The following is a 25143-nucleotide window of genomic DNA, read 5'->3' on the forward strand; positions in this document are numbered from 1 at the left end:
CCCTTTTCAGTAACACCATTATTCCCTCTCCTGGTCTTTCCATTTCTTCTCTTGATGCCTCCACAAAGCAGCAGGAAGGTGTTCCTTTAAAAGCACACACCAGACATGCCACTCCTCTGCTGAATGCCCTACAGTTGCTTTCCATTTCACCCAGACAAAACTCGGCTCCTCATCAGAGCGTCAAAGGCCAATCACACTCTTGCCCACCGGTCTGACCTCCTTTCTGTTCCTAGGACACCAGGCCTTTGCAGGTGCTGCCCTCTCGGTCTGTGCCGCTCTGCTCTGGCACTGGGCATGGATGACCTTGTCTTACCCAGTAGGTTTCAACCAAACTTGAACCAATCCCCTTGTCCAGCTTTAGTATCTTCATAGCCCCATACAGACCAAGTATTTTTTGTTTACTATCTGCCCACAACCCCCTCCCCTATCCAAGGACGTACAAGCCTGAGATCACATGTTGTTTCATTGCCTGCTCGGTCTCCAGTCCTTAGAACAATGCTTGGCACCTGGTGGGTACTTAGTAAGTATATGAGCAAGTGAATAATTGAGTGATCTGTTCTACATGTCATTTTTTCACGTGTAGATATTACCTGAATAATCTCGCTTTAAGCTATCCCCGTTTTGTTCATTTCTTTCATAACTCTTCGTAATTTCTATTTCTGTATTTATACCCTTCTTCGTTGCCTGTCTCCATCACTAGACTGTTAGCTTTGTGAACGTCTATTTCATTTCTCACTCTGGGTGCCTAATGCCTGGCCTGCACGTAATACGTATTTAACAGATACTTGTTGGGTAGATAGGAGGAAGAAGGAACTGGAAGAATAAGCAGTTTGCAATCCAAGGCAGCTCTAGGTTCTTCTCCATGTTCTGCAGTCCAAATTCTGGAAGGAGGTAGGTTGGTTTTTTCTTTTTCTTTTCTTTTTTTTTCTTTTTTTTTTTTTTTTTTTGACAAGGTCTTGCCCTGTCACCCAAGCTGGAGAGCAGTGGCTTGATCACAGTTCACTGTAGCCTTAACCTCCCGGGGTCAAGAAATTCTCCCACCCTGGCCTCCCAAAGTGCTGGGATTACAGGTATGAACCACCGTGCCTGGTCCTGGAAGGGGGCAGTTTTATTGGCCTAACCAGTATGAGGCAGAGCCTTCTCTACCAGGCCACTGTGTAGGGTGCCTACTGGACCAGCTGGTTCCACCCAGCACAGAAAACAGCAGCTTCCTTGGATGGCAGGTAGTTTCAGTGAGACAGGGACACAGTGTGAGGCAGCCTTCATTACTGTCATGTTCAGTTTCACGTATAGATAAAGGACGTGTGCTGTCGAGGATTCCTCTTCACATCTGTTAGGAGCACCTTGACATTTTCAGTATGTTCAAGAAAACGGTAGCTTCCCATTTTGTCAGGTAACCTGTATCCCACTTGATTCACATAGAATCTTTTTGGATTGGAGGCCCTATTTTTATACAGGCATTGGCATTAATTCTGTATTCGCTTTCCCTGGAAGGGCTATATTTTATATATTTGAATATATGTTTTATAAATTAAATGAGCTAATTTTGATAGTTTGGGGGGATTTTTCCCAAGAACTGCAAGGGAAGCCCAGAGGTAGCATGAAACCAAGATTGGAAAGCACAATTCTCTATTCTGTCTTTGTTTCTTTACATTTTATGTGAACTTGTGTTGTTATTATTGAAGGGGAGACGAGATGAGATAGGAAGATTGTGAAGAATTTTATATTTACAATATGAGATGGAACACTATTTCATAACCCTTCCCAGGCATGAAAACCTTTTATGATACTTGGCAAATGGATTAGTCCACTGTGTTGAAATTCCCCTCCAACCAGGATACTTCTGAATTTAGAAGAGAGGAGAATATAGAAGAGCTAAGGAAAATCGGAAGTGCTGCCCAAATTGTTAACATTGATGGCTCTTTAGCAAATGACGCCAGTTCACTCATGAGTGGATTAAGCTACCTCATATAAAAACTTCTTAGCCAGGTGGAATGACTCACACCTGTAATCCCAGCACTTTGGGCGGTCAAGGCAAGAAGACTGCTTGAGGCCGCGAGTTCAAGGCCAGCCTGGGCAACTTAGTGAGACCACCCCCCCCCACCCGTCTCTATTTAAAAAAAAGAAAAAAGAAAAATTAGTCCAGAAGTTCCAGGCTGCAGTGAGCTATGATCATGCCACTGTTCTCCAGCCTGGATAACGGAGCAAGACCTTGTCTCTAAAAAATAATAAAAATATAAAAATAAAACACGTCTTATTAGGCAGGGTGTTTAATGATTTTTAAAAATAATGATAACAGATCAGCTGCAGTGGCTCAAGCCTGTAATCCCAGCACTTCAGAAGGCTGAGGCAGATGGATTGTTTGAGTCCAGGAGTCCAAGACCAACCTGGACAACATGGCGAAACCCCGTCTCTACAAAAAATTAGCTGAGCTGGGTGCAGCAGCTCACACCTGTAATCCCAGCACTTTGGGAGGCCAAGGCAGGCAGATCATGAGGTCAGGAGTTTGAGACCCACCTGACCAACACGGTGAAACCCCCGTCTCTACTAAAAATTCAAAAATTAGCCGGTGTGGTGGCGCTCGCCTGTAATCCCAGCTACTCAGGAGGCTGAGGCAGGAGAATCACTTGAACCCAGGAGGCAGAGGTTGCAGTGAGCCAAGATCACGCCACTGCACTCCAGCCTAGGTGACAGAGTGAGACTCCATCTAAAAAAAAAAAAAAAAAAAAATTAGCTGTGTCTGGTGGCACATGCCTGTAGTCCCAACTACTTGGGAGGCGGAGGCAGGAGGATCACTTAAGCCCGGGAGGTAGAGATTGCAGTGAGCTAAGATCACGCCACTGCACTCTAACCTGGGCAACAGAGTGAGACCCTGTCTCAAAAATGTTAATAATGACAACAGTGATAATATTTTGCCATGATGCAGGGAGTGCCCACTGAGTGCAGCGTCCAACAGTAGCTCTCCTGGACGCCCAATAGCATCAGCTGTGCAGTCCTTAGAGAGGGCTCCATGTTGGAAGTAAGAAAGTCAAAGTGCACGTGGACTGCCTTTCCCAGGGCCACTCTGCTCTGTACGTGGCAGAGGCAGTATCTGAACCTGGGTCTCAGGCTCCAAACCCCTGGCGCTCATCCCACACTGCCTATCCCTGTGCTGAGGGGACTAATGGGGTAACCCAGGCATATGGTTTGACTGTGTCCCCACCCAAATCTCATCTTGTAGCTCCCATAATTCCCATGTGTTGTGGGAGGAACCCGGTAGAAGATGATTGAATCATGGGGGCGGGTCTTTCCCGTGCCGTTCTCATGATAGTGAGTGGGTCTCACAAGATCTGATGGTTTTAAAAACAGGAGTTTCTCTGCACAAGCTCTCTCTTTGCCTGCTGCCATCTACATAAGACGTGACTTGCTCCTCCTTGCCTTCTGCCATGATTGTGAGGCCTCCCCAGCCATGTGGAACTGTAAGTCCAATAAGCCTCTTTCTTTTGTACATTGCCCAGTGTCGGGTGTGTCTTTATCAGCACTGTGAAAATGGACTAATACACTCTGTGGCCACCACCGACTGACCCAGCTCTTGCCATGGTTCAGACGTGGTGCTGAGCACTTCACATGCATGGTGTCATTCCTTCCAGGGTTGCCAGGCAAGAAAACTGAGGCCTAAAGAGGCCAAGTGACTTGCTCAAGGTCACACAGCCAGGAGGGAGCAGAGCCAAGACACAAATGCAGGTCTTTCTTCCTCCCAGAGTCCAGAACTGTAGCTGCCGTGCTCTCCCATCTTGCTGGCAAGTTGGTTTCTGGCTTGTTGGCAAATAGACCCTAAATTCAGTTTGCCCGCCTCATTTTTGCTGGGTCCTTGTCAGAGGAAAAATACAATTCACCTCTTAGGGCTGTAGCAACTTTGTATCTCGAGTCTAGTCCATATGTGGCAGCCGCCCCCGGGGCCATTTCTCCTTTCCTGTATCACATTATATTATGTTGTGTTTTATCGTTGGAGGCACAACTGGTTTGGTTTTGCAGAGCAAAATGAGTGACCTTCAGCATGGAAGAACATCGGTTTTAGCTTTGACAGTCCCTCAGTCTGACCTCTTGGTTTCCAAGTCACATCGCTCTGTTTTCTTTTTATGATTCAGTTACTGTCCTGCACGATACAGTCCTGGTGGCCCCCTCTTTCGTGGCATGACGGTTTATCTTCTCTGCCCCAGCTCTGCCAGAGTTTCAGCCTTTCCGAGTTGGTCTGTCTCTGTGTTCTTTTGACTGTATCCAATTTTACAGTTTTCCTAGAAAGAAGCAACAGCCAGTTTCCCTCATCCCCCTTGCTGCCGCAGCTCTCCAGCCTGCTGTTAAGAGAACAATTCCGCCCAGCACGACTCTGTCAGGGCTACACACACCTAGCAGCTGTGCAGAATTCAGAGTGCTAGCTTTTTAAAAATGCTAAAATTAGAGGAAGCAAGTAGTTGATTAGCGTCTTAGAGATGGGGTCAGCTTTGTGTGTATGAAGTCATTTGTGAGGGAAGCCAGGAGTCTCAATTGGCAAGGCTTTGAGCTCCTTAACAGAGCCCTGGAGGAGGATTGCTGGGTGACTGGAGGAGTCCATGACTCAAGGCTCTTTGGTCACCGTTGCTTGTGATTTATAGACACGGATGTGGGGTCATGGGCCAGGCATGAGGTAGGGAAACAGCAAGAGGCAGCTTCTGGCCCTTCACAGAAAACCAGTGACCTTGGACTCAAATCTTTCAAAACTTCAGCTTCCTTCTGTTAAGAATGGGAATAAGACAACTGCCTGGGCTGAATCCTGGGGTCGATAGGCAGAGGAGAAAGTTGCCTGCCCTGTGTGCATGCACCTGCCCTTGTTCCAGAGCAAAGGGGTAAATCTGCATGATCTGGAGGAAGGACCCCCAGGAAAAGTGTAGGGGCACTGATCAGTTTTTACAGACCACATCTAAAAACACCTCTTAGAGGAGCTTCCCATTTGGAACCCCATTTGGGAACTGCTCATCTATACAGCCAACTCTACCCTTTCAGAATGTGCAGTGCATTGGGCAGGTGCTGAAGCAGGCATTTTCTGGTTGTGCCAGGCAGCTCAGTGAGGCAGTGCCCTCCTCCCTTCGTTCCTCAAGCACACTGTGAGCTCCAGGTGGCAGAGCACTTTAGGTGCCCTCCAGGGACTCCAGGCATATGTCAGTTTTGTCACCTTCTTTAAGGTAGCAGCCATATTTGATACTTCTTAACCTCCCTAGGCCTCAGTTTACTTCTTTAGAAATGGGAGAGCTAGAGATAATAATTGTTTACATCCTTTCCAGCCCTGCAGTTCTGTGATTCTGAGAAGCAGTGTCCTTGCCCAGTGTTGCACACAGTACAGACATTTCTTCAGCAGGACACTGCTCACTGCACTCACTCACCTTAGCCTGTTCTTTGTTTGGAATTCATACAAAGAGAAAGGTTCTCAGTATTGTATGAAGGAAAACACTTCCTAAATCTCCTTCAGGAGTGCCCGCCTGCCCCTCCTTTCCACCCTTCCTCCTTCTCTCCCCTCCTTCCCCCTTCTCCCTCATTCTCTCTCCCCATCTCTCCTGTCTCTCCTCATCTCTCCTGTCTCTCCTTGTCTCTCCCCATCTCTTCCTGTCTCTCTCACCTCTCTCTCCCCCTCTCTCTCCTTGTGTCTCCCCTCTCCTCCTCTGTGTCTCTGTCTTCTCTCTCCCTCCCTCCTCTTCTCTTTCCCTTTTTTTCTCTCCCTCCCTCTCTCTCCCTCTCCCTCTTTCTTTCTGCTATACTTGGAAAAACATCATTTAAATTACAACAGACCCCTTAAGGGCACTTACATATCAGACTTTTATTTTGTATACAGAAAATAACATTCATGGATGGTTTTACAGAAATAGTTGGCTTCTTTTTAATTTTAATAACACACTCCCCTCCCCAAAGCAGGGCTTAGACATGCCACCATTTGTCTAACTGACAAACCCCTGAACTACCCCCCTTTACCCCCCACACACGTGCTTTCTGCCAGGTTGGGGATGCCACCTGGCCCCGGGTTCCTCGTGCAGGTAAGCTTTTGGTCAGCTCACCTCCCCTGATACTAGACACAGATACCGCTCAGTTTCAAAGCTCCCTACAGGAGTTCTAGGGGAGGAACATTTTAAGTGACCTCTCACTTCTCAGCTCACATGGTCAGGCAGTAGAGATATCATTTCCACCACCAGATTTGTTAGGTTTTCGTTAGACATCAGTTGGCAGAGCTGAACTAAATACTTTTTCTACTTTCCTCCCACTTTTCCTTTCCTGTCTTGTGACTTGCCTTGCCACAGTGGACTAGAAATTCTCTTCATGGAATACAGCTTGGCAGGCGATTGCTGGAAAAGCAGATAGAGAAGACCACCAGTTTCACCCCCCCCCCCCGCTGCCCAGAGTGCAGCTGACCTGATCGGGGGCTAAGCAGGGGCAGCTTTTCTAAATACACTTCGGGGAGGCGATGGCCAGATGGGAGGCGGGCTGGGCTTCCTCTTCAAGTGCACCATGATGCCTGCACAGGAAACATAGTGCCTCCCCTGACTCTCTACCATGAGTAGTGAGCGAGCTCTTTGGAAATGTGCTGCTTGGTATAGAAAAGTGTTACCTTGGCAACAGCAAGCTTGCTTCATTACCAGATGGCATTAGCTTTTATTAGTGGTATCCTATAGCAGTTGCCAAGAGCCGACCTGTAGCCCCGTCAGTGGGCGTTTTGCTGCTGACTGTGACCAGCGTTGGCTAGTTTGTGGAAAGATGCCCATTGGCCTGTATGTGCCGCATCGCCTTATCAGTCTATCAAAAAGTTCAAGGTCTCTACAACCTGGTGCATCCAGATACGTTAGAAACTGGCACATGCCAGATACATGAGAATCGGAATCATCGTAGAGTGATGTGAGGGCTGGGAGGACTGCTGGAGAGCGCACACCAGGCTCCATCGCGATGGCAGAGCCAGGAGGGCTCCTGTTATGTTACCCTTCCTGCCGCACCACACTCCGAAGAGAAAGGATGCTAACAGCCATTGAGCTTTGCTGTGCGCCGCGCCTCTGGGTCCAAGTTTTACATGGTCTCGCCTCCTTCAGTTTCCTCAAAAGGTCCCACCACATTTCACAGCTGAGTAAACAGGCACCAGAGGTTGTCTGAGTTGCCCTGGGTCACACTGCCTGCAAGTGGAGAATGAGGGCCTGAAGCCCAGTGCTGGAGACTAGGAGCAATTGACCTGCACACAAATGGCCACCGCCAGGAGGTCTGGCTGCCTGACCCTCAGGCTTGCAGGCACTTTCTGCTCAGTGGTCACTCAGCAGACCCCACAGTCTTATTCATCCTTCAAGTCCAGCACAGCTGTCACCCCCTCTCAGCTTCCTGTAGCCCCAGGAGTGAGAGCAGGAAGGGAAATTAACATAAGGGCCAGGTCAGCCAGTTCACTGACTTGGCTACAGCAGCAGTTCTGGTTCCAGCTTTGATGTTAACTGGCTTCAAACCATTTCACCTCCATTGAGTCCAAACAGGGGTTTGGGCCAAGTAACAGTAGGTGCCACTGAGCACTCCCTGTGCTGTCCTCTTCACCTGCGCATTCTCTCACTGACTCCTCACAGTCATCTGAGATGGGAATGCCATTATTTCCATTTAGATGTTCAGAGTAGGTAGGTAGCTAGGCCAAGCTTTCCAACAGCAGAGCCGAGACCTGATTCCAAAGCCTCAAAATGTTAGGCTTCAAAATTGGGTATATTATGACCATGTTAAAAATCCAGGCCAGACGCAGTGGCTCATGCCTGTAATCCCAGCACTTTGGGAGGCCGAGGTGGGAGGATCATTTGAGGTCGGAAGTTCAAAACCAACCTGGCCAACATAGTGAAACTCCGTCTCTACTACAACTACGAAAATTAGCTGGGCATGGTGGCACACGCCTGTAATCCCAGCAACTAGAGAGGCTGAGGCAGGAGAAATCGCTTGAACCTGGAAGGCGGAGGTTGCACTAGACAAGATGATGCCACTGCACTCCAGCCTGGGAGACAGCGAGACTGTCTCAAAAAAAAAAAAAAAATCCGTCAGGCCATAATTCTATGCCTGTTCAACTTAGATGAGCACCAGGATCTTTTTTGGCTCTATAAAAAATAAGAATTGGCCGGGTGCAGTGGCTCACGCCTATAATTCCAGCACTTTGGGAGACGGAGGCAAGTGGATCACCTGAGGTCAGGAGTTCGAGACCAGCCTGGTCAACATGGCAAAACCCTAAAAAAATACAAAAGTTAGCTGGGCATGGTGGCATGCGCCTGTAGTTCTAGCTACTTGGGAGGCTGAGGCAGGAGAATCACTTGAACCCAGGAGGTGGAGGTTGCGGTAAGCCAAGATCACGCCACTGCACTCCAGCCTGGGTGACAGCGAGACTCCATCTCAAAAATAATAAATAAATAAATGAGAATTGACAAACTTTATAGAGCTTTATGGATTCAGAAGATCCTAAAAGTAAGCCAGTGCAAGACTTTTCATACTGACTATCCATAAACTACTACAGCCCCAGAAGTCATCTTGCAAAAAAAAAAAAAATCAAACCTGCACCTCATCTTATTATCAATTTGCAGGCAAAACAGAGGAAGGAGGAGCATGTTAAAGTATACCACTGGGATGCCATCAGCAAAATCCAAACTGTGGAAAACTCCATAGGAGATAACCCAGTTTCTTCAACAGATAAAATGGGGGCACGGGGTTGGGAGGGCATCTCTTTAGTTTGGGAAAGACTTATGAGACATGTCAGCCAGCCACATTGTGTGGGCCATATTTGGGTCCTGATACGAGCAGACTTGTAGTAAAGTGGCATTTACGAGGCTGTTGGAAATCTGAACACTGAACTGGATGCTTGATAATATTGGAGCGTTACTATAGATGTGGGTGTTGTGGTTCTGCTTTTGTGCGTTTGGAGCCCTTCGAGAAATATGTACTGAAATATTTACAGATGAAGTGGTACCATGCTGTTATTTGTTTCAGAAGAGTAACTTAGGGAGGGAAAAGGAGGTGGAGGTGGAGATGACAAGACTGGCCAAGAGTTGGTCATTGTTGAAGTTGGGATGGGTTCATGGGGTTCTTTGTACTCTTTCATTTACTCGTGTATATGTTTTAAATCTTCCATAATAAAAGTTTTAAAATCAATTAAGTTGGTACTTTGGGCAGGGAAGGGGTTTGTTGGATTTTACTTTGTTTTGTTTTGATTTAGTAGTGCCCATCGCTGACAAGAGCAGAATGAAATAGGTGTGTTCATACCTTTCTGGTTGGCATAACCCTTGTGGTTAGCAGTTTGGCAGATTATATCAAAAGCCTTAAAATATTTGTATTGTTTGCCACGGTAATTACAACTTTGCAAATCTAGGGAAATAATTCCAAATGTGGTGAACAAAAGTATACACTGCGGCCATATTTATATTAGGGGAAACTTGGAAGTAACCTGAATGTCCACCAATAAGAGAATGGTTAAAGAAATTATAGGATATCCTCTCAATAGAATGTCGTGCAGCAATGCAACACTGATTTTGAAGACTATATAGCAGTATGGAACAATACTTGTCATAGTTTTAAGGGAAAATTTGATTTGAAAATATACATGGCTGGGCATGGTGGCTCGCACCTGTAATCCCAACACTTTGGGAGGCTAAGGAGGGCAGATCATGAGGTCAGGAGTTCAAAACCAGCCTGGCCAACATGGTGAAACCCCATCTCTACTAAAAGTACAAAAATTAGCTGGGCGTGGTGGCACATGCCTGTAATCCCAGCTACTCAGGAGGCTGAGGCAGGAGTATCGCTTGAACCCGGGAGGCAGAAGTTGCAGTGAGCTGAGATGGCGCCACTGCACTCCAGCCTGGGCAACAGAGTGAGACTCTGTTTCAGAAAAAAAAAAAGAAAATATATATAGATAGTTTCATTATAACAATGTTAGAAATTCAAAAAGCATAAGCCTTTGATAATAAAAAGATTGAAAGGAAGTACCCCAAAATGTTAATAGTGATTATGTTTCTATCGCAAGACCCGGAACAACTATCAAGAAGATAGGAAGAACCTTTATTCTCTACATTTAGATTTTCCATAATAAACATTTATATTTTAACTTTTAAAGTATTAATTCACTTTAAAATATCAAAATTAACTTTTAATACAAAAAAATTTGAATATAAAATTTCTAGTGTTATTAGTGTGTATTTCTAAAATCCATCTTAAGAAACTTAAATTACAAAGGCAATTTATCATTTAATTAATGTCAGCCAGGTTTTGGTGTTTCAGGAAACAATTGCTTAGTCACCTAGGCTTATTAGCAAAGAAAGTTAAAACATGCAGTTGCGAACAGTGGCCCTTCCAGAGGAGACCTGTGAAGAATGTGTTGGGCGTACATTCACTTTAGCCTAGTGAGAAGGTACTGATTTCAGTGCCTGTAACTACAAAACTCGGCCGGGCGCGGTGGCTCACACCTATAATCCTAGCACTTTGGGAGGCCAAGGCAGACGGATCACTTGAGGTCAGGAGTTTGAGACCAGCCTGGCCAACATGGTGAAACCCTGTCTCTACTAAAAATACAAAAAAATTAGCCAGACGTGGTTGTGTTTGCCTGTAATCCCAGCTACTCGGAAGGCTGAAGCAGGAGAATCGCTTGAACCTGGGAGATGAACATTGCAGTGAGCCGAGATCACACCACTGCACTCCAGCCTGGGTGAAAGAGCGAGACTTCGTCTCAAAACACACACACACACACACACACACACACACAAACTGTAACTCAGTTGCTCTCCCTCCCTCCCTTTCTTCCAATAGGCTCCATGTTGACTAAAGACAGAGTTACTCACCCTACCTCCATGTTTTATTGGCATCCTTAGATAGGGATTTTCAGTTCCACAAAAAAATGACCCATTGATTGGACATAGGATGATAAAAAAATAAAGAGACCCACTGAACATTACATGGTGTGACAATATTTAAAAGTGCTATGCAGAAATAGGATGCCTTTATTAGCATTCCCTTAAATGTAAATACGTGTTTTTTCTTACCATGTTTGCATTCAGGACTATTTAAAGTATACAGAAATAGAGCTATCAACCTAACACTTGAAATTATTGAAGGAATCAAATGTTGGAGGTGTTCACTGATAACCCAGGACTAGTCAAGGAAAGAGGAAGGTTGTTATTGGGGACGATCAGTTGGAAACTGCAAGGAACGGGGACATGAGGAAGGGGTGATTGGAGGTGGCATCCCCAGAAACTGACGGCAGGTTGGAGTTGAAGGATCAGGATTGCTGTCTGGGGCTAAGGCTCTTACCTCGTGCAGCTCAGCAGGCCTTTCCTTCAGCAAATTCTGTGACATCAAAGCCTCATCAGAGCAACTCGGACGATGGGCGGGTGGGTCCCGGGCTGGGGTCTGCGTCCAGGGTCTCATATACAAAATGAAAAGCTTTAGCAAAGTTTTAGAAGAGTTACGTGAGCCCCTTGTCTTCATCCGTATATTGTTTATTGTTGCTATAATAGAATACCCGAAGCTGGGTAATTTATAAGAAAAGAGATTAAGCTTACAGTTGTGCTGGTTGGAAGTATAAGAAGCGTAAAGCCCGTATCTGCTTCACTGGCTGGTGAGGGCTTTTGTGTTGCACCGCATCACAAACATCACAACATGGTGGAAGGTCTAAGGGGAGGCAACACATGTGAAGGACAAAACCTGAGGGTGTCCTGGCTTTATAACAACCCACTCTTTAGGGAGCTGATCCAGTCTTGCCAGAGCAGGGACACAGTACCTCGAGAAGGGACCCAGCCATTTCTGAGGGATCCACTTCCTTGACCCGAACACCCCCGACTAGGCTCCTTAATTGTTTATCCCAACACCACACTGGGGATAAAATTTCAACATGAGTTTTGGTGGAGGGAAACAGCCATATCCACACCATAGTGTCCCTAAAGAAAGGAAGGTGCTGTTTCTATTCTTGGTGCTGAGCCTATTCCAGCAAGCACAGCAGGTTCCTTTTACCCTGGCATACATGAAACTGCACTTTTTTTAGGATTTTTTTTTTTTAATGTATAATATGTGCTTAGGTTCTGAGAGTAAAAGCACTTCAATGTATTTCCAGGATCATGTTTCTTTTTTGGAGATAAAATTCAGCTACTTTCCTTTTACCTCCTGACTTTATTTGGTATTGCTTTTCCACTTTTACCAGTTACTTTAAATAGATAGTTCAACCAAGAGGCATTTGGTACCTGCCTTTGCTCTGTATATTGTACTCTGTACATATTGCATAGGTCTACGTAGGGCCACGACATAGTACGGAACAGCACACTCACTAAATCCTATAATTGCCAGAATTGTAGGATCCTCGCCTTTGAAAAAGAAAATCTTAAAATGGGAAGGGGAAGGATTTTACTTTTTCCAGCAGATAGTAAACATGTAAAACCTGTCCTCAGAGTTTGTAAGCCAAAAATATAAATAAATTTAGGGAAGTTAGACAAGTTGAGGCCCAAAACATTTTTCAGTGATTACAGAAAGAACTTGCTGTTACTGAGAGTTCGTTTTCTAGTGCTGGAGGATCCAGAGGGCCAGCACCGTGAATCCAGTCTCACTGGATCAGCCAGGTGGTCATTTTTTCTCACACTCCTGCCCAACGTTGTGTGATTTGCATGCTCAAGTGTCAGCTTACATGTGTTTGGCAGGTGACCTTGGGAAAGGTGTTGAAAGTGATCGTCGTCATGCGGAGCCTGTTCATTGATCGAACAATAGTAAAGGGATATAACGAGAATGTCTACACCGAAGATGGCAAGGTAAGCATTCTGGAGTCTTGCGTGTTCCTTGATTTTCTGTATCCCAGAACAAATGTAGTCGAGTCTCAGGTGAATGACATTAAAAACTAGCAATCATAGCGGAAATGATCAACAAACAGATTTGTCAGTGTGAGGGTGAACACTTTGTGAAAAAACATCTTGTTCTCTCTGGTTGCATTTTCATCAAGCTTCTGCTTTTCCTCTAAGCCTGATGCCCTTAGTTGAATTTCTAATTTATCACCTTAGACCCCAGTTGCCTCATTAAATGTGTCTTCTGAGGAAATGGATTTTTTTCCCCAAGTCAAACAGCTCCTCAATAGCCCAGGGTTCAGCATTTTGCTTTTCCTAGAACCATGAGGAAAATTCCTGTTCATTTGACACAACCTGATGACACTCTTTTTCCACAAAACTAACAAGTCACCCTTAGGAAGTTGCTGTGCACAGCAGCATATATTGAATACTGCTGTTGAAAAAGACGTGTTATTTCCATGGGTGACTTCTTTCATGGAAAGTTCACCCGTGTGAACCCCTAATTCCTTTTGACTGCACAGTCTCCATATGACTCCACAGAGAGCGTCAGAGGATGCTGATGGGAGCTGACAGCCGTCATTTGTGTTTGCACCGGAGTGTAATGAGCACCCCGCCTGAGATGCCCCATACTCTGCCAGGCCACTCTCAGTGCGGAGCCTGGTCTCCCCACCCCATCGGGAGCCTTTCCTTCCCTCATGACTCATTAAAACGTAAAAGTTTGTTAGCGTGAATACTGGTACTCACCACCCAACAGCCACATTATAATGAGAATAGAATGTTCTTCAAAAAAAGGTGGTAACTGTGGCTTAGGACATAGCAGGGCGTTCCATAAGAAGCATGGCCCATGATATAATGAGATGTGTGTTTTGAACAAGTAACCCAGCATTTCCACATTCCACACAAGTGTTGTCTACATGGGATGCTATTCTTGCTCCAAGGACTGTGCCCAGTTCTCGTAAATTTCCTCATTGATACCATATCATTCACTGAAGGGAGATTTACTTTTCTTTTGGAAAACCAAATGTCTTTGGAGCACGCGTGTAAAGTGAGTAATCAGTCAGGTATGGTCTGTGCGTCTGATTTGTAAACTCTGACAGCTGCTCCAGAAGGTTCCACACTGTCGGTCAGTAGCAGAGGCAGTACTGAGGGTAGTGTATACCCTCGCAGAGACCATGGGCAGTGGCATTTTGAGATGCCATTCTTGTTGGGTTTTTTCAAAGTTGACAACTTCATAGTCACGCCTGGTACAAAACATAACCCTTGCTTGTCAAGGACTTAGAAGCGAATTGGAGAGATGAAGAACAAATACGTAGAAAGGTGAGTCATAATCAGGACCGTGCTACTAGAGTTACCAGACTGAGGGTGCAAATGAAGCATGCTCTGAATTGAGATCGTAAGGAGGAGTGGAAATTTACCTACTTTGCATGGTAACTTTCACATTCTATTTAATTGCCCCTTCCTGAACGTGTGCGAAATAATACACTTAAAGCACTTGGCACTTTGCCATCTAGTCGATACTTGGTAAATGATAACTGGTATTATTTTTATTCTACACTTAAAACAGTGGTCTTGGAGTATAGAGTCTCATAGGTATGGTGCTTCCAAAATGCCTCTGATCGCCCCTCCTCAGCTGCCCCAGTTACTTCCTTCTTTCTTGTCTTCACCCTTGACTTCCCAGTTTCCCAGAATTTTTTCTCCCTCTGCGCATTCTCTTTGGCCATTCCCATCCATGTCACCCACACAAGGATCACTCATGATTTGTTTCTAGATCAGACTTCTTCCCATGTTCCTCAGGTTTAGCCTGTCCAAAACAAAACCCATCATCTCTCTCCCTAAACTCAGTTTCCCTCCTCTTTTCCTTATCTTGTTTAACAGTACCACCACCTAATTGGTTAAACCTTTCTTCCCTTCATCCCGCTGGTCTAGGCTGTCAGTGATTACTGGCAGTTCTCCCTCTTAAGTCACTCTCAAACCGGGCCCCCCATCGCTCTCCACCCCTCTCGCTCCTCTCCGGTTCTCATTATCTCTGCACTGACGAATGCACGCACCGCCTCACTTCTAGTCTCCAGTCTTGCTTCCCTCACAGTCTGTCCTTCACTTGGCTTCCAGAGCTGTCTTCCTAAAATACACATGCGAGCGGATGATTCTCTTTCTTTTCGCCATCTCCCCCTTGCCCAAAGCAGTCTTCCCCAAAGTAGGAAAGTAGGATATTAATAGATGTGAGGCAGAAAGCAATGCATGGTCAAACAAGTTGGAGAAACTCTGGGTTAGAGAAAGTTCAGTGGGTTTCTTTACTGTGGAAACCAGTTTGCTGATGTGCCTTATGAATATCTTAAGGGAGTAGAGAGTATGCAATATTTTCCCAACTTATTGGACCACCAAATTCTTTTTTCTTCCTTTATTCTTAGAACATATTGTGACATTGCCATTTTGTAGAACATACTTCTGAAAACTCTGGCTTGTAGAATAAAATCCAGACTCCTCTGCAAGGCATCTAAATGCCTCATGGCGTAGCCCCTGCCTTCCTTTCTGACCTCATCTGGCATCATTCTCTACACACACCTCATCTTATCTCCAGCCTCATGTACTCCCTGTAGCTCCCAGGACATGCCAGACTCTTTCACATATTTACACGTTCTGTGCTTTTTGCCCTGGGATCCCTCGTAGTCCACCTGACAAAGTTTTACTCTTCCCTTTACACTGGCTGAATGCCATCTTCCTTCCCATCCTGTCTCCATTTTCCCAAGAGCCTCTTTGCTTATGAGCATGGGCTCTAGAGATGGCCGACCTGGTTTGCCTCTCCTTACAGCACAGAGTAATCATCATTATCCACACACCCATAGAATTCAGAACAATCTTTTACTAGTACTAGAATTAGTGCATCATGATTATTTACATGTCCATCTTGCAATTAATAAAAATACTAACAGTACCAACATACATTGGTCAGGTAGGCGCTGCACAAAGCGAACTTTGCCCACAGTGACTGTGGAATCCTCACAGCATCATGATGTAGGGGCTGCCCTTAGACTCAGTTTACACATGGAGAGACTGAGACCTAGAATGGTAAAGTTGCCCACAGCCACACAGGCCTGGATCTCAATCCTGCATCTGCCAGGAGCTCCTCAAGGGCACAGGCTCCATCATGTGACTCTTTGTCCCTAGGGTGCACTTCTGTGCCAGGAGCATGGTAGGAGCCCAGTCCTGTCTGGGAGGAGATGATGAAAAAGCCTACTTGGGATATGAAAATGCTCAAGCTGGAATGCAAAGTGGAGAATCAAAAATGAGAAATGGGGACTAAAAGGAGTGCCAGGAATTGAAGTCGTAAATAAGTCAAAGGATAAAAACAGACACACGAGTAAAGGGAGACCTCGGGCCTTCCTGAGGAGAGATTAGCCCAGCTTCTCTCTTCCTCCTAAGGAAAATGGCTGTGCATTTGGGGCCCTGGTTGACATCAGAAGTGTGGTGGGACAGGAAGCCTTGTGTCCCCCTTTACAACTGTATGCATTGGCCCAAACAGTAAGCAGAGACCCTAACACTGGAAATTGCAAGACTGAGAGAACCAGGCCCCTTTGTTACTTTAAGGACACACTGACCACATTTGGCAGAGAAGCTCTCAAATGACTGCTCCACCCAGAATCTCATCCTAGCCAATTTGATTAGCCCCTTTTTTTCAGAGCACTTCACAAATAATAAAAATAAACCATGCAGACATTATTAGTGCTCTATTTTGAGTACTCTGTGTACTTTATTTATATACAATCTAGGCATTAGTGCAATTAACGTGTTGAATTGTCTGGCACATCCCAAATGAAATGTGGCTTCTGGAAGGAGCCACTGGGGCCTGATATGTGTTCTGCAAGAGCACGTTGTTGCTGGAGACGTCGCTGCTCCCGGGACGCAGCCCTGCATTTGCTGAGTTGGTGCCTAGGTGGCTGCAGGGGGGTGTTTTGCTGCAGTCTCCTGGAGCACAGCCACAGAGGCCTGGGTGTGGCTCAGGAAGCCTCCTATGGGCTTAACTTCTGCCTCTGCGGTTGTCTGTGTCCTCCAAGCCCGAAGCAGCCAGCACATTCGAAAGTTTCATTATCCTTATTGCTGCTGTAGTGGCCCAGCACCACCCCTAATTTCCAGACCTTGCAGGTTTTTTCCCCATCAGAATCCAGCCCAGCAAGGCTATCACTTTGCTGTGACAACCACCACCATGACCCTAGCCTCCTGTCTCTTTACCTGCAATGCATATTTTTGATACCAAGGACCAATAGCCTGATTCCTCTAATAAAACAAAAATGCTTTCGGACTTACCACTTATTCATTGTAATCAGGGAGTAGCAAGAGCCATGACTCAGCATGTTAAAAGGCAGGATTGAAAATGAATACCTGGCCATTGTCCTGATTTTATACCAGTCAGACTTAACTGAAAAAATATGTGTCTCGGTTGAATTTATCTTATTAGGGGATTTAGGTTATGTTAATGCTATAGCTTCATTAATTACCCCATATCAATAAAAAAGGCAGCTTTTAGCCTCCGAGCATAAGAGAGGAAAAGAAATGGTGGTATCAAAGGAAACCTTCAAAGACAGCCAGCGCTGTCTCCAGGGTAATTTCTGATCCCCACATTCTTCCCACTTCAAAGTTGGCTGTGTGTGTGCATGTGGGTCGAGGGGGTGGGGAGCTGAATCTGATTTCTCTAATAAGTGTTGGCATCAGCCCTGTTTGATATCAGATGCAGGGAACATTTTGATTTGTTATAGCCTTTGAAATTGTTCAGACGACCTTCAGAAAAATGGCCTCTTGTTACTTCTAGGGGGAAGGGTGAAAGCCAGGGAAAGGGGAATCCAGTTTAATTCGTATGCAGAGGATGCCCTGAAATTGTGCTTTCAGCAGTTTTTTAGTAACAAATGCATGTCCTGATTGAAAGTGAAAAGTTGAAGAATAATAGACCTGTAACACTGCGTTCTTGGGCGAGGCTCTTGTTCACTCTTTTATTCTCTGGGGAGGGTGGGCGGATTTGAGAGGGTGACCACATAGAAGTTGATGGTTTTGAAAACATGGGTAACCATGGAGAGATCCGTCACCATAGCTGGTTTACAGCATTCTACCCAAACCAATAGGCCTATCACCTATTCACCTTGCAAGATGAAGCTACTAAATAAAGGTTCTAAAAGTTGGAACCTTGTGTGGCTTGTGAGTTTTATTTAGATAATTTTGAATCTATTCCACTGTTTTTTGAAAAGAAGTAAAGAATTGATAACTTTCTGATAAGCTGCCAAAATGTTCACGTGCTGTTAAATGAATTTTAGCGGCAATGGTTGTCACAGCAGCAGGCCTCAAAGCAGAACTGTGCTCCCGGAAGAGCTGCGCAAGTGACAGCTTAGGGAGCGTGCAGCCCCAGCATCCCGCCTGCCATCTAGCTGGAAGGCAGTCTCTTCCTCCCAGGGGAAGAGCTGGGCCTCTGCACACAGACTTGGTCTCGCATTCCCCACCTCGCATTAACTATGCAGTGGTGGACAAGTTACCTAACTTCTCTGAGCCTCAGTGTCCTCATCTATGAATCGGAAAGGATTTTATCAACCTCATGTTATCGCCAAAGGAATTTTAAAAGATAATGCAGGTAAAGGGTAGGCCGAATGCATCATCTTCATCAGTAAATGGCATCTGCCCTTGCTGGTTGTGATGGAGGTGGTGGTGGTGGTCAGCATTGCAGACAGAATCACTTGCCTGCTGATACCGGGTCGCTCTGATTGTTCTTGTCAGTGAATAAATTTGATTTGTCACCATTTTCACCAGTTCTTCCTGTGTATCAAGAGGTCTTTTGATATCTTGGTGTTTGCCCCTGAGAACAGATGTGTCTGTGCTAAAGCGGTTGGTCATCTGCAGGGTTTGTTTTCATTTCACCTGAGAACAGACCACACCCCACCCTTAAAATACTTACTCCAATCCCCAGAGGCCAGGAGGCTTCTCTGAGACTGCAGACTCAGCCACCAATTACCGCAGGGTTGACTTTTGTGTTTTCAGATCTTTCTAATGCCTGCTCACAATACTGAAGGGTGCTTTGCTTTCTTTTTCCTGGCACTATAGTTCAGAATAATTTCTTGTTCATCAAGCTGAAGGTCTGCAGCTTCCAGAATACTCCTTTTTTGAATATTGCAGCCAGCAAAGAATTGGTAGCCATGTCTGCCTCTGCAGCAAATAAGCTGAAGCTAATAAATACTCACTTGGATCAGTCCTGGCTCCCTGAAATGAATTTCTGAAATCTTCCTGGCCCTGAGGAGAGGCAGGGCATTGACTCCAGAATGCTCATTTCATTGGCTTTCTTTGGCATAAATCTAGCAGAAAATCAAGTCCGAACCACCTGCTGTGCACTCCTAGCAAAAGAGGGCCCTATTGTTCAGTGGTCCTTTTCCACCCATGCGCGCCAGGTAAATAGACCGTATTGTCTAAGGTCCTTCTGTCCCAGATGGTAGGAGCTTTTCCCTAGGGTCCTGAATAATATATTTAAACCTTTTAAAAAGAGCATCATCCTCACTTTGAATAAATGTGTGTGTTGAGAATCCACAATGAGGCTGGAGAGGCCATGTTTTCACTTAACCTATTCGTAGTTTTCTCTAGATTTTTTAAAATTAAAACATTTTGCAGATACTGAAGGATTTTTAAATATGTTTATCCTTAAGATAAAGGCTATAACTTTTTAATCTAGCAGATTCTTCTTTTCTGTTTTCTTGGCTCTGTGTTTGTGTCTTGGTCTGCTTATGTATGATGTAAGCAGGCAGGAAGGGTAAACAGTGAAGAAGTTCAGAAGAAACAGCTGTGGGCTCAAAATGGAAGGAGAACTGTATTAGTTCCAAGTTCAGACATCGGTGTTCCTCTTCCTGAAATTGAGATTTAGCATCTTTAGATTCTCCCTGTCATCTTGGCAGTGATTTTGGTACAACTAAAAGATGCAAAAGTCGTTCTTATTCATCCTGCAACCCCTGAATAATCTTTAAATGCTGCATTTGTTAAGCCCTGGGCTGAACTGCTGCACTAAGAAAGTAATATGAACCTGATTTATCCTCCCAAGTATGACCAGCTGCCCAACAGTAGTTTTCTCCAACAGAATTGATAACGTGGGGAATTAATTTCATATGTTTCTTTTGAGGTTTCCCTCAGAGTTATCTGGAGGTAACATGTCACTTTTCCCCTTGCAAATTGTTGAGCTGTCACATTGTAATTCCAGCACTGGAAGATCTTTAAAATTCTTACTCCATCCAGTGGTTTAAGTTGGGGGCACTGACTGGCAATTGACACCACCTTTCTGAAGAGCAGTTTAGCCAGAGTAGAAGGAGGGTGATCTGTTGACGGTTTTTGTGGCAATCCAAGAAGGAGATGGTGCAGGCAGTGGGGGTAGGGAGAGATGGGTGAACTTGAGGTTCATTTTTCCGATTGAATGAATGAATGCTGGATCAGTGAAAGCTCCTCCATGACTTGTCATGGAGTGCGATGAACTAAACCTCTGCCCTGTCCTGCAGAAGTACAGAGTGGCCTCCTCAGAATCATCTTAACCTTCTCTACTGTCCTAAAAGTTTTCAAACACAGTGAAATTTTCATGAAACTAATTGTGAACAGGGAAAAGCCAGGAGAACTAAATGTATATGCCTGTTCACAGCCCTGCCTTTAATTCCCAAGCACTGTTTTCAGAAAGCCAGGTTTTAGTGTCTTCCGCAGAATAGACACAGAGCTCTGAAGTGTTCTGGGTCAAATGCAGCACATCCTGTCCTTTCTTCTTAAAGGACTTTTTCTGTCCAATGGCTTCCCAATGCTTTCTGGTGCTCCAAAATCAATCACACACCACACAGGCCTAAAATGCCATGGCCCAGGGTTCTACCTGACCACTGGCCAACCCCAAAGGCAGGTTCCCAGAGGCTCATTGACCAGGTTTTCCATTCACTCAGCTCTTGAACTCATATATTAAAGTCAACTTTTTAGCACCTATGGGACACAGTGATGGCTTTCTCATTTCCTCATTGCCCTTGAGCCGTCTCTGTCAGCACTGTATTGTGGGTAGTTCTATTTTGCTGTACTTAATTTGTTCTAAATTCTTGAAACAAAAGGCATTAATCTGGTATATCATGCAAACCAGTAAAAACCAGAATAGTTTTGGTTAGAATGAGCTACTGAAGTACCCTGTGTGTGACCAAGTGCGGCCAGAGGAGGACTGGACTGGGTTTACTGTGAGCCCTTCCCACATGCCAACTCACACCTCCTCCAGCTTCCTCATTCGTCAAGTAGGGGCGCCGTAGAGCAGGGGCTCTTGACCAGCCAGGCGTCAGTCACCCTTGGGAGCAGGGCTACAAAACAAACAATGGAACAGGCTCTTGGGCCCGCTCCAGCCACTGATTCCATACTCTAGGGGAGGAACTGAGCAATCTGTGTATTAAAAAACAAAAACCTTCCCCCAGGGGCTTCTGATGCCCAGCCGGGATTTGAGCACCACCAGATGAGGCCATCTGTAAGATGCCTCGCCAGAGAGTCTTGGGCTCGTGAACGGCTCTGAGCTGTTGTTTCCCCATCTGGAGAGGAAGACTGTTCGTGGGACCAGCCACGTGGGCCAGTTCTGGGAATTACACGAGTGTGTGTGGAGGGCCTAGTGCAGTGCCTGGCATGGAACAGGTGCTCAGCAGCTGGACGCTGCCAGCTTTCCTCCACTCAGAAAAGACCTACTGATGCCCACGACATGCCAGACCCCATTTGTGGACCAAGGGAGGCAGTGGGAAGGAAGGCAAGCCTCCTGTCCTCACCGAACTTCCATCCTGTGGGCAAGTCAGGCAGGAAACAAGTAAATAAAGGAATAATAGAGCTTCAGGCAGTTTTAAATGTTATGAAAACTTCAAATTTTGAAATGGTAAAGAGGGCCCAGCATAGTGGCTCATGCCTGTAATCCCAGTACTTTGGGAGTCCAAGGAGGGCAGATCACCTGAGGTCAGGAGTTTGAGACCAGCCTGGCCAACATAGGGAAACCCCAGCTCTACTAAAAATATGAAAATTAACCAGGCATGGTGGCGCACACCTATAGTCCCAGCCACTCGGGAGGCTGAAGCAGGAGAATCGCTTGAACCCGGGAGGTGTGGGTTGCAATGAGCTGAGATCACACCACTGCACTCCAGCCTGGGTGACAAAGCCAGACTCCCATCTCAAAAAAAAAAAAAAAAAAAAAGTAAAGAGAATCAAGGTAACAGGCACTGGAAAGAATGCTTTGATAGGGTAACTGGGAAATGCCTCTCTGATGAGGTGACATTTGAGCTAAAGGGGGTATAAGAAAAGCTACACAGGGGTTTATGGGAAAAACAGTTCAGGCAGAGGGCACAGCAAGTGCAAAGGGCCTGAGGCAGCATTGACCTTGGCATTGAGAAATGCAAGAGCCATGGTGAGAATCAAAGTTGCAAGTGAGCCGGGGGCTCAGCCTGCAGGAGCCCTGGAAGCAGCAGGTACCTCAAGGTGACTTCCTGTATTCCTCCATTTGCTTTTCTTAACTTACCTACAAATGGATAAAGAAGAAATTAAGTCGGACAGTTAAGATCCTTTTCAACCCTGAGATCCTATTATTATATAATCAGACTTTTTTCAAGTTTAAGAAGGTTTAACCGTAGTTACAATATGATTTCTTGAAGTCCCAAATTCTAAGACCAATGCTGATGATCCTTCTCTCCTTTCCCCTCAGCTTGATATATGGTCCAAATCCAACTATCAAGTATTCCAGAAGGTAAGTTTCACTTTTTGCTTCTTACTCAAGTGGCATTGGGAAAACCTGAATGATTTGAGATTTGGTCTCAAAACAGAGGCTTTTGAAAAAGTGAAAAAAGCCAGACAGAAAAGGATGCTCACTGTCTGATTCCATATGTATGACATTCTGGAAAAAACAAAACCTTAGGGACAGAAATCAGATCGGTGGTTGCCTAGGGGAGGGTACAGGGAATTGACCCCAGAGGGGCACAAGGGAACGTGGGGTGGCGGGAATATTCTGTATCTTAATTGTGGTGGTGTTACACAACTGTACATGTTTGTCAAAACTCACAACTAGATTACTACAAAGGGGCAGTCTTATTGTATGTAAATTATACCTTAGGAAAACCATAGGTTTTTGAGATGTTCCAAAAACTGGATTAGTTTTAAAACTCGGTTTCTCAGAGCCCTAGCGGTTTCCACCGGTGCCCAAGGGATGCACCAAGGGAGGCAGGCTGGCAGTCCCTCACCCTGCCCCTTCCTCACTTTGTGCTCTGGGGACACTGTATCTTTTTCAGATATTGGGCTTCCTTATGAAAAACTGTTATGGGAAATGTCAGACAAAATGAAAAGTGACCAGAAAAAATTCATTTCCCCAGCTCCTGACAGTGCAGGGCCTCTTCCCTGGACCAATTCAGGCCCTGTGGCTGATGAGGGTTCTGTGCCCCCCGCCACACCCCCACCAGTCCCCACAGTACTCAGGGCCAGCTCCCTGCAGGGTAGCAGCCCACTTCTTCTGTTCTCATCCATCTTCCGTCTCTGGTCTCATCCAGTAGTGAAATAAGAGAGTTGGCCATCATCTCATTCATTCCCTCATCCAGCTCAACAACAGGTATCCACTCCTCAGCACTTTGGGAAGGCAAGGTGGGTGGATCACCTGAGGTCAGGAGTTCAAGACCAGCCTGGCCAACGTGGCAAAACCCCGTCTGTACTAAAAATATAAAATTAGCCGGGCATGGTGGCGGGCGCCTATAATCCTAGCTACTCGGGAGGCTGAGGCAGAAGAATTGCTTAAACCTGGGAGACAGAGGTTACAGTGAGCCAGGATTGTGCCGTTGCACTCCAGCCTGGATGACAGAGTGAGACTCTGTCTCAAAAAAAAAAAAAAAAAAAACCAGTATCCACTGAGCCCCTTTGCCATGTGCCAGGTACTGTTAGGTGCCAGGGCCACAGAGGAAACTCCCAACAGGCAAGGAAGCCTAACAAATAACTCCAGGTGATTAACCGGGGGTTGTGGCCAGGAACCACAGGGGGGCCTCCTTCCGATTAGGCTAGTCAGAGGAAGCCTTTGTAGGGGAAACTGAGGCAGGCAGTGTGAGAAGGAGGAGCCAGCCATGCGAAGGGGGAACAAAGTGGAGGTAGAAGGCAGGGTTCAGGTCAGGAAGGTACCTCTAGGCCCTGGTGCAGAATTTGGATTTTATCCTTAATTCAGTGAGAAACCACTGACGGAATTGACACAGGGGGATGTGATTTTGAAAGCTTGGTCCGAGTTATCCCCACGATGAAGAATGGTTGTGTCCACCGTGTGCCAGGAAGCATAGGACTCTTTTGTAGATTGAGGTGAAATTCACATGACATGAAATTAACCGTTTTAAAGTAAATGCTCCTTGGCTTTAAGTGCATTCACAATAGTGTACATTCACTACCTCTGTCTGGTTCTAAAACATTTCCTCACCCCGGAAGAAAATCTGGTGTGCATTAAGCAGTGAGTATAGGACTTAGTATCAGAGGGGTGTCATGGACCACCCTCTGGTGGTGTTTACTATACATCAATCCACAGCGCCCCCGGGCCCCTTTTTGGTGATAAGGGCTAGGCAGAGGACAGGTGCCTAGGATTAGGGAAGTAGTCTGAGGCTGAAAACCACACATTTAGGGAACCTATATAAGTGTTACAGATTCATGATCTAATCACAGCTAAATGCAATGTACTACCCTGGAATGGATCCTGAAACAGAAAGAGGTTACTAATGGGGCCGGGCACAGTGGCTCATGCCTGCACTTTGGGAGGCTTAGGTGGGTGGATTACGAGGTCAGGAGTTTGAGACCAGCCTGGCCAACATGGTGAAACCCTGTCTCTACTAGAAATACAAAAATCAGCCAGGCTTGGTGGTGGGTGCCTGTAATCCCAGCTACGCGGGAGGTTGCAGTGAGCCACTGTACTCCAGCCTGGGTGACAGAGTGAGACTACATCAAAAAAAAAAAAAGAAGTGGGGGAGGGAGGAAGGGGTTACTAATGGAAAACCTGGTGAAATCCAAATAAAGGTTGGAGTTCAGTTATGAGTGAGTAACCAGTGTTGGTTTCTTCGTTGTGACAAATGTGGCATAGTAATGGAAGATGTTAACAGTGGGGCAACGGGGTGAGGGACATGGGAACTGTCTGTTGCATCTCTGCAGCTTTTCTGTAAATCTAAAACTGCTCTAAAATAAAGTTTTAACAAAGAAAATCGTAGCTTTACTCTTCTAACACCCCTTTACCCAACTGAGCTCCCTGGAAATGTAATGGAGAAAATAGCCTCCCTCCCTCCCTCCCTCCTTCCCACCCTGTCTTCCTCCCTGGTCCCTGGATCTGGAACAT

General features: G+C 45.7%; 1 protein-coding gene across 5 annotated transcripts in view; it reads left to right on the forward strand.

Moving 5' to 3' along the window:
* MED27 (mediator complex subunit 27) overlaps positions 1-25143 on the forward strand; it is a 220585-nt gene that overhangs the window by 170595 nt on the left and 24847 nt on the right. For 3 of the 5 annotated variants that reach the window (XM_017849942.1, XM_017849943.1, XM_017849945.1), the window contains exons 5-6: positions 12672-12779; positions 22507-22548. In XM_017849942.1, the coding sequence (XP_017705431.1) occupies positions 12672-12779; positions 22507-22548 (150 nt within the window). The remainder of the gene's footprint in view (positions 1-12671; positions 12780-22506; positions 22549-25143) is intronic. The other 2 variants (XM_017849946.1, XM_017849947.1) reach the window with 1 other exon arrangement.

This window comes from Rhinopithecus bieti, unplaced genomic scaffold (genome assembly GCF_001698545.2).
Source record: "Rhinopithecus bieti isolate Rb0 unplaced genomic scaffold, ASM169854v2 scaffold_31823, whole genome shotgun sequence".
In the NCBI taxonomy this organism is placed as follows: domain Eukaryota; kingdom Metazoa; phylum Chordata; class Mammalia; order Primates; family Cercopithecidae; genus Rhinopithecus; species Rhinopithecus bieti.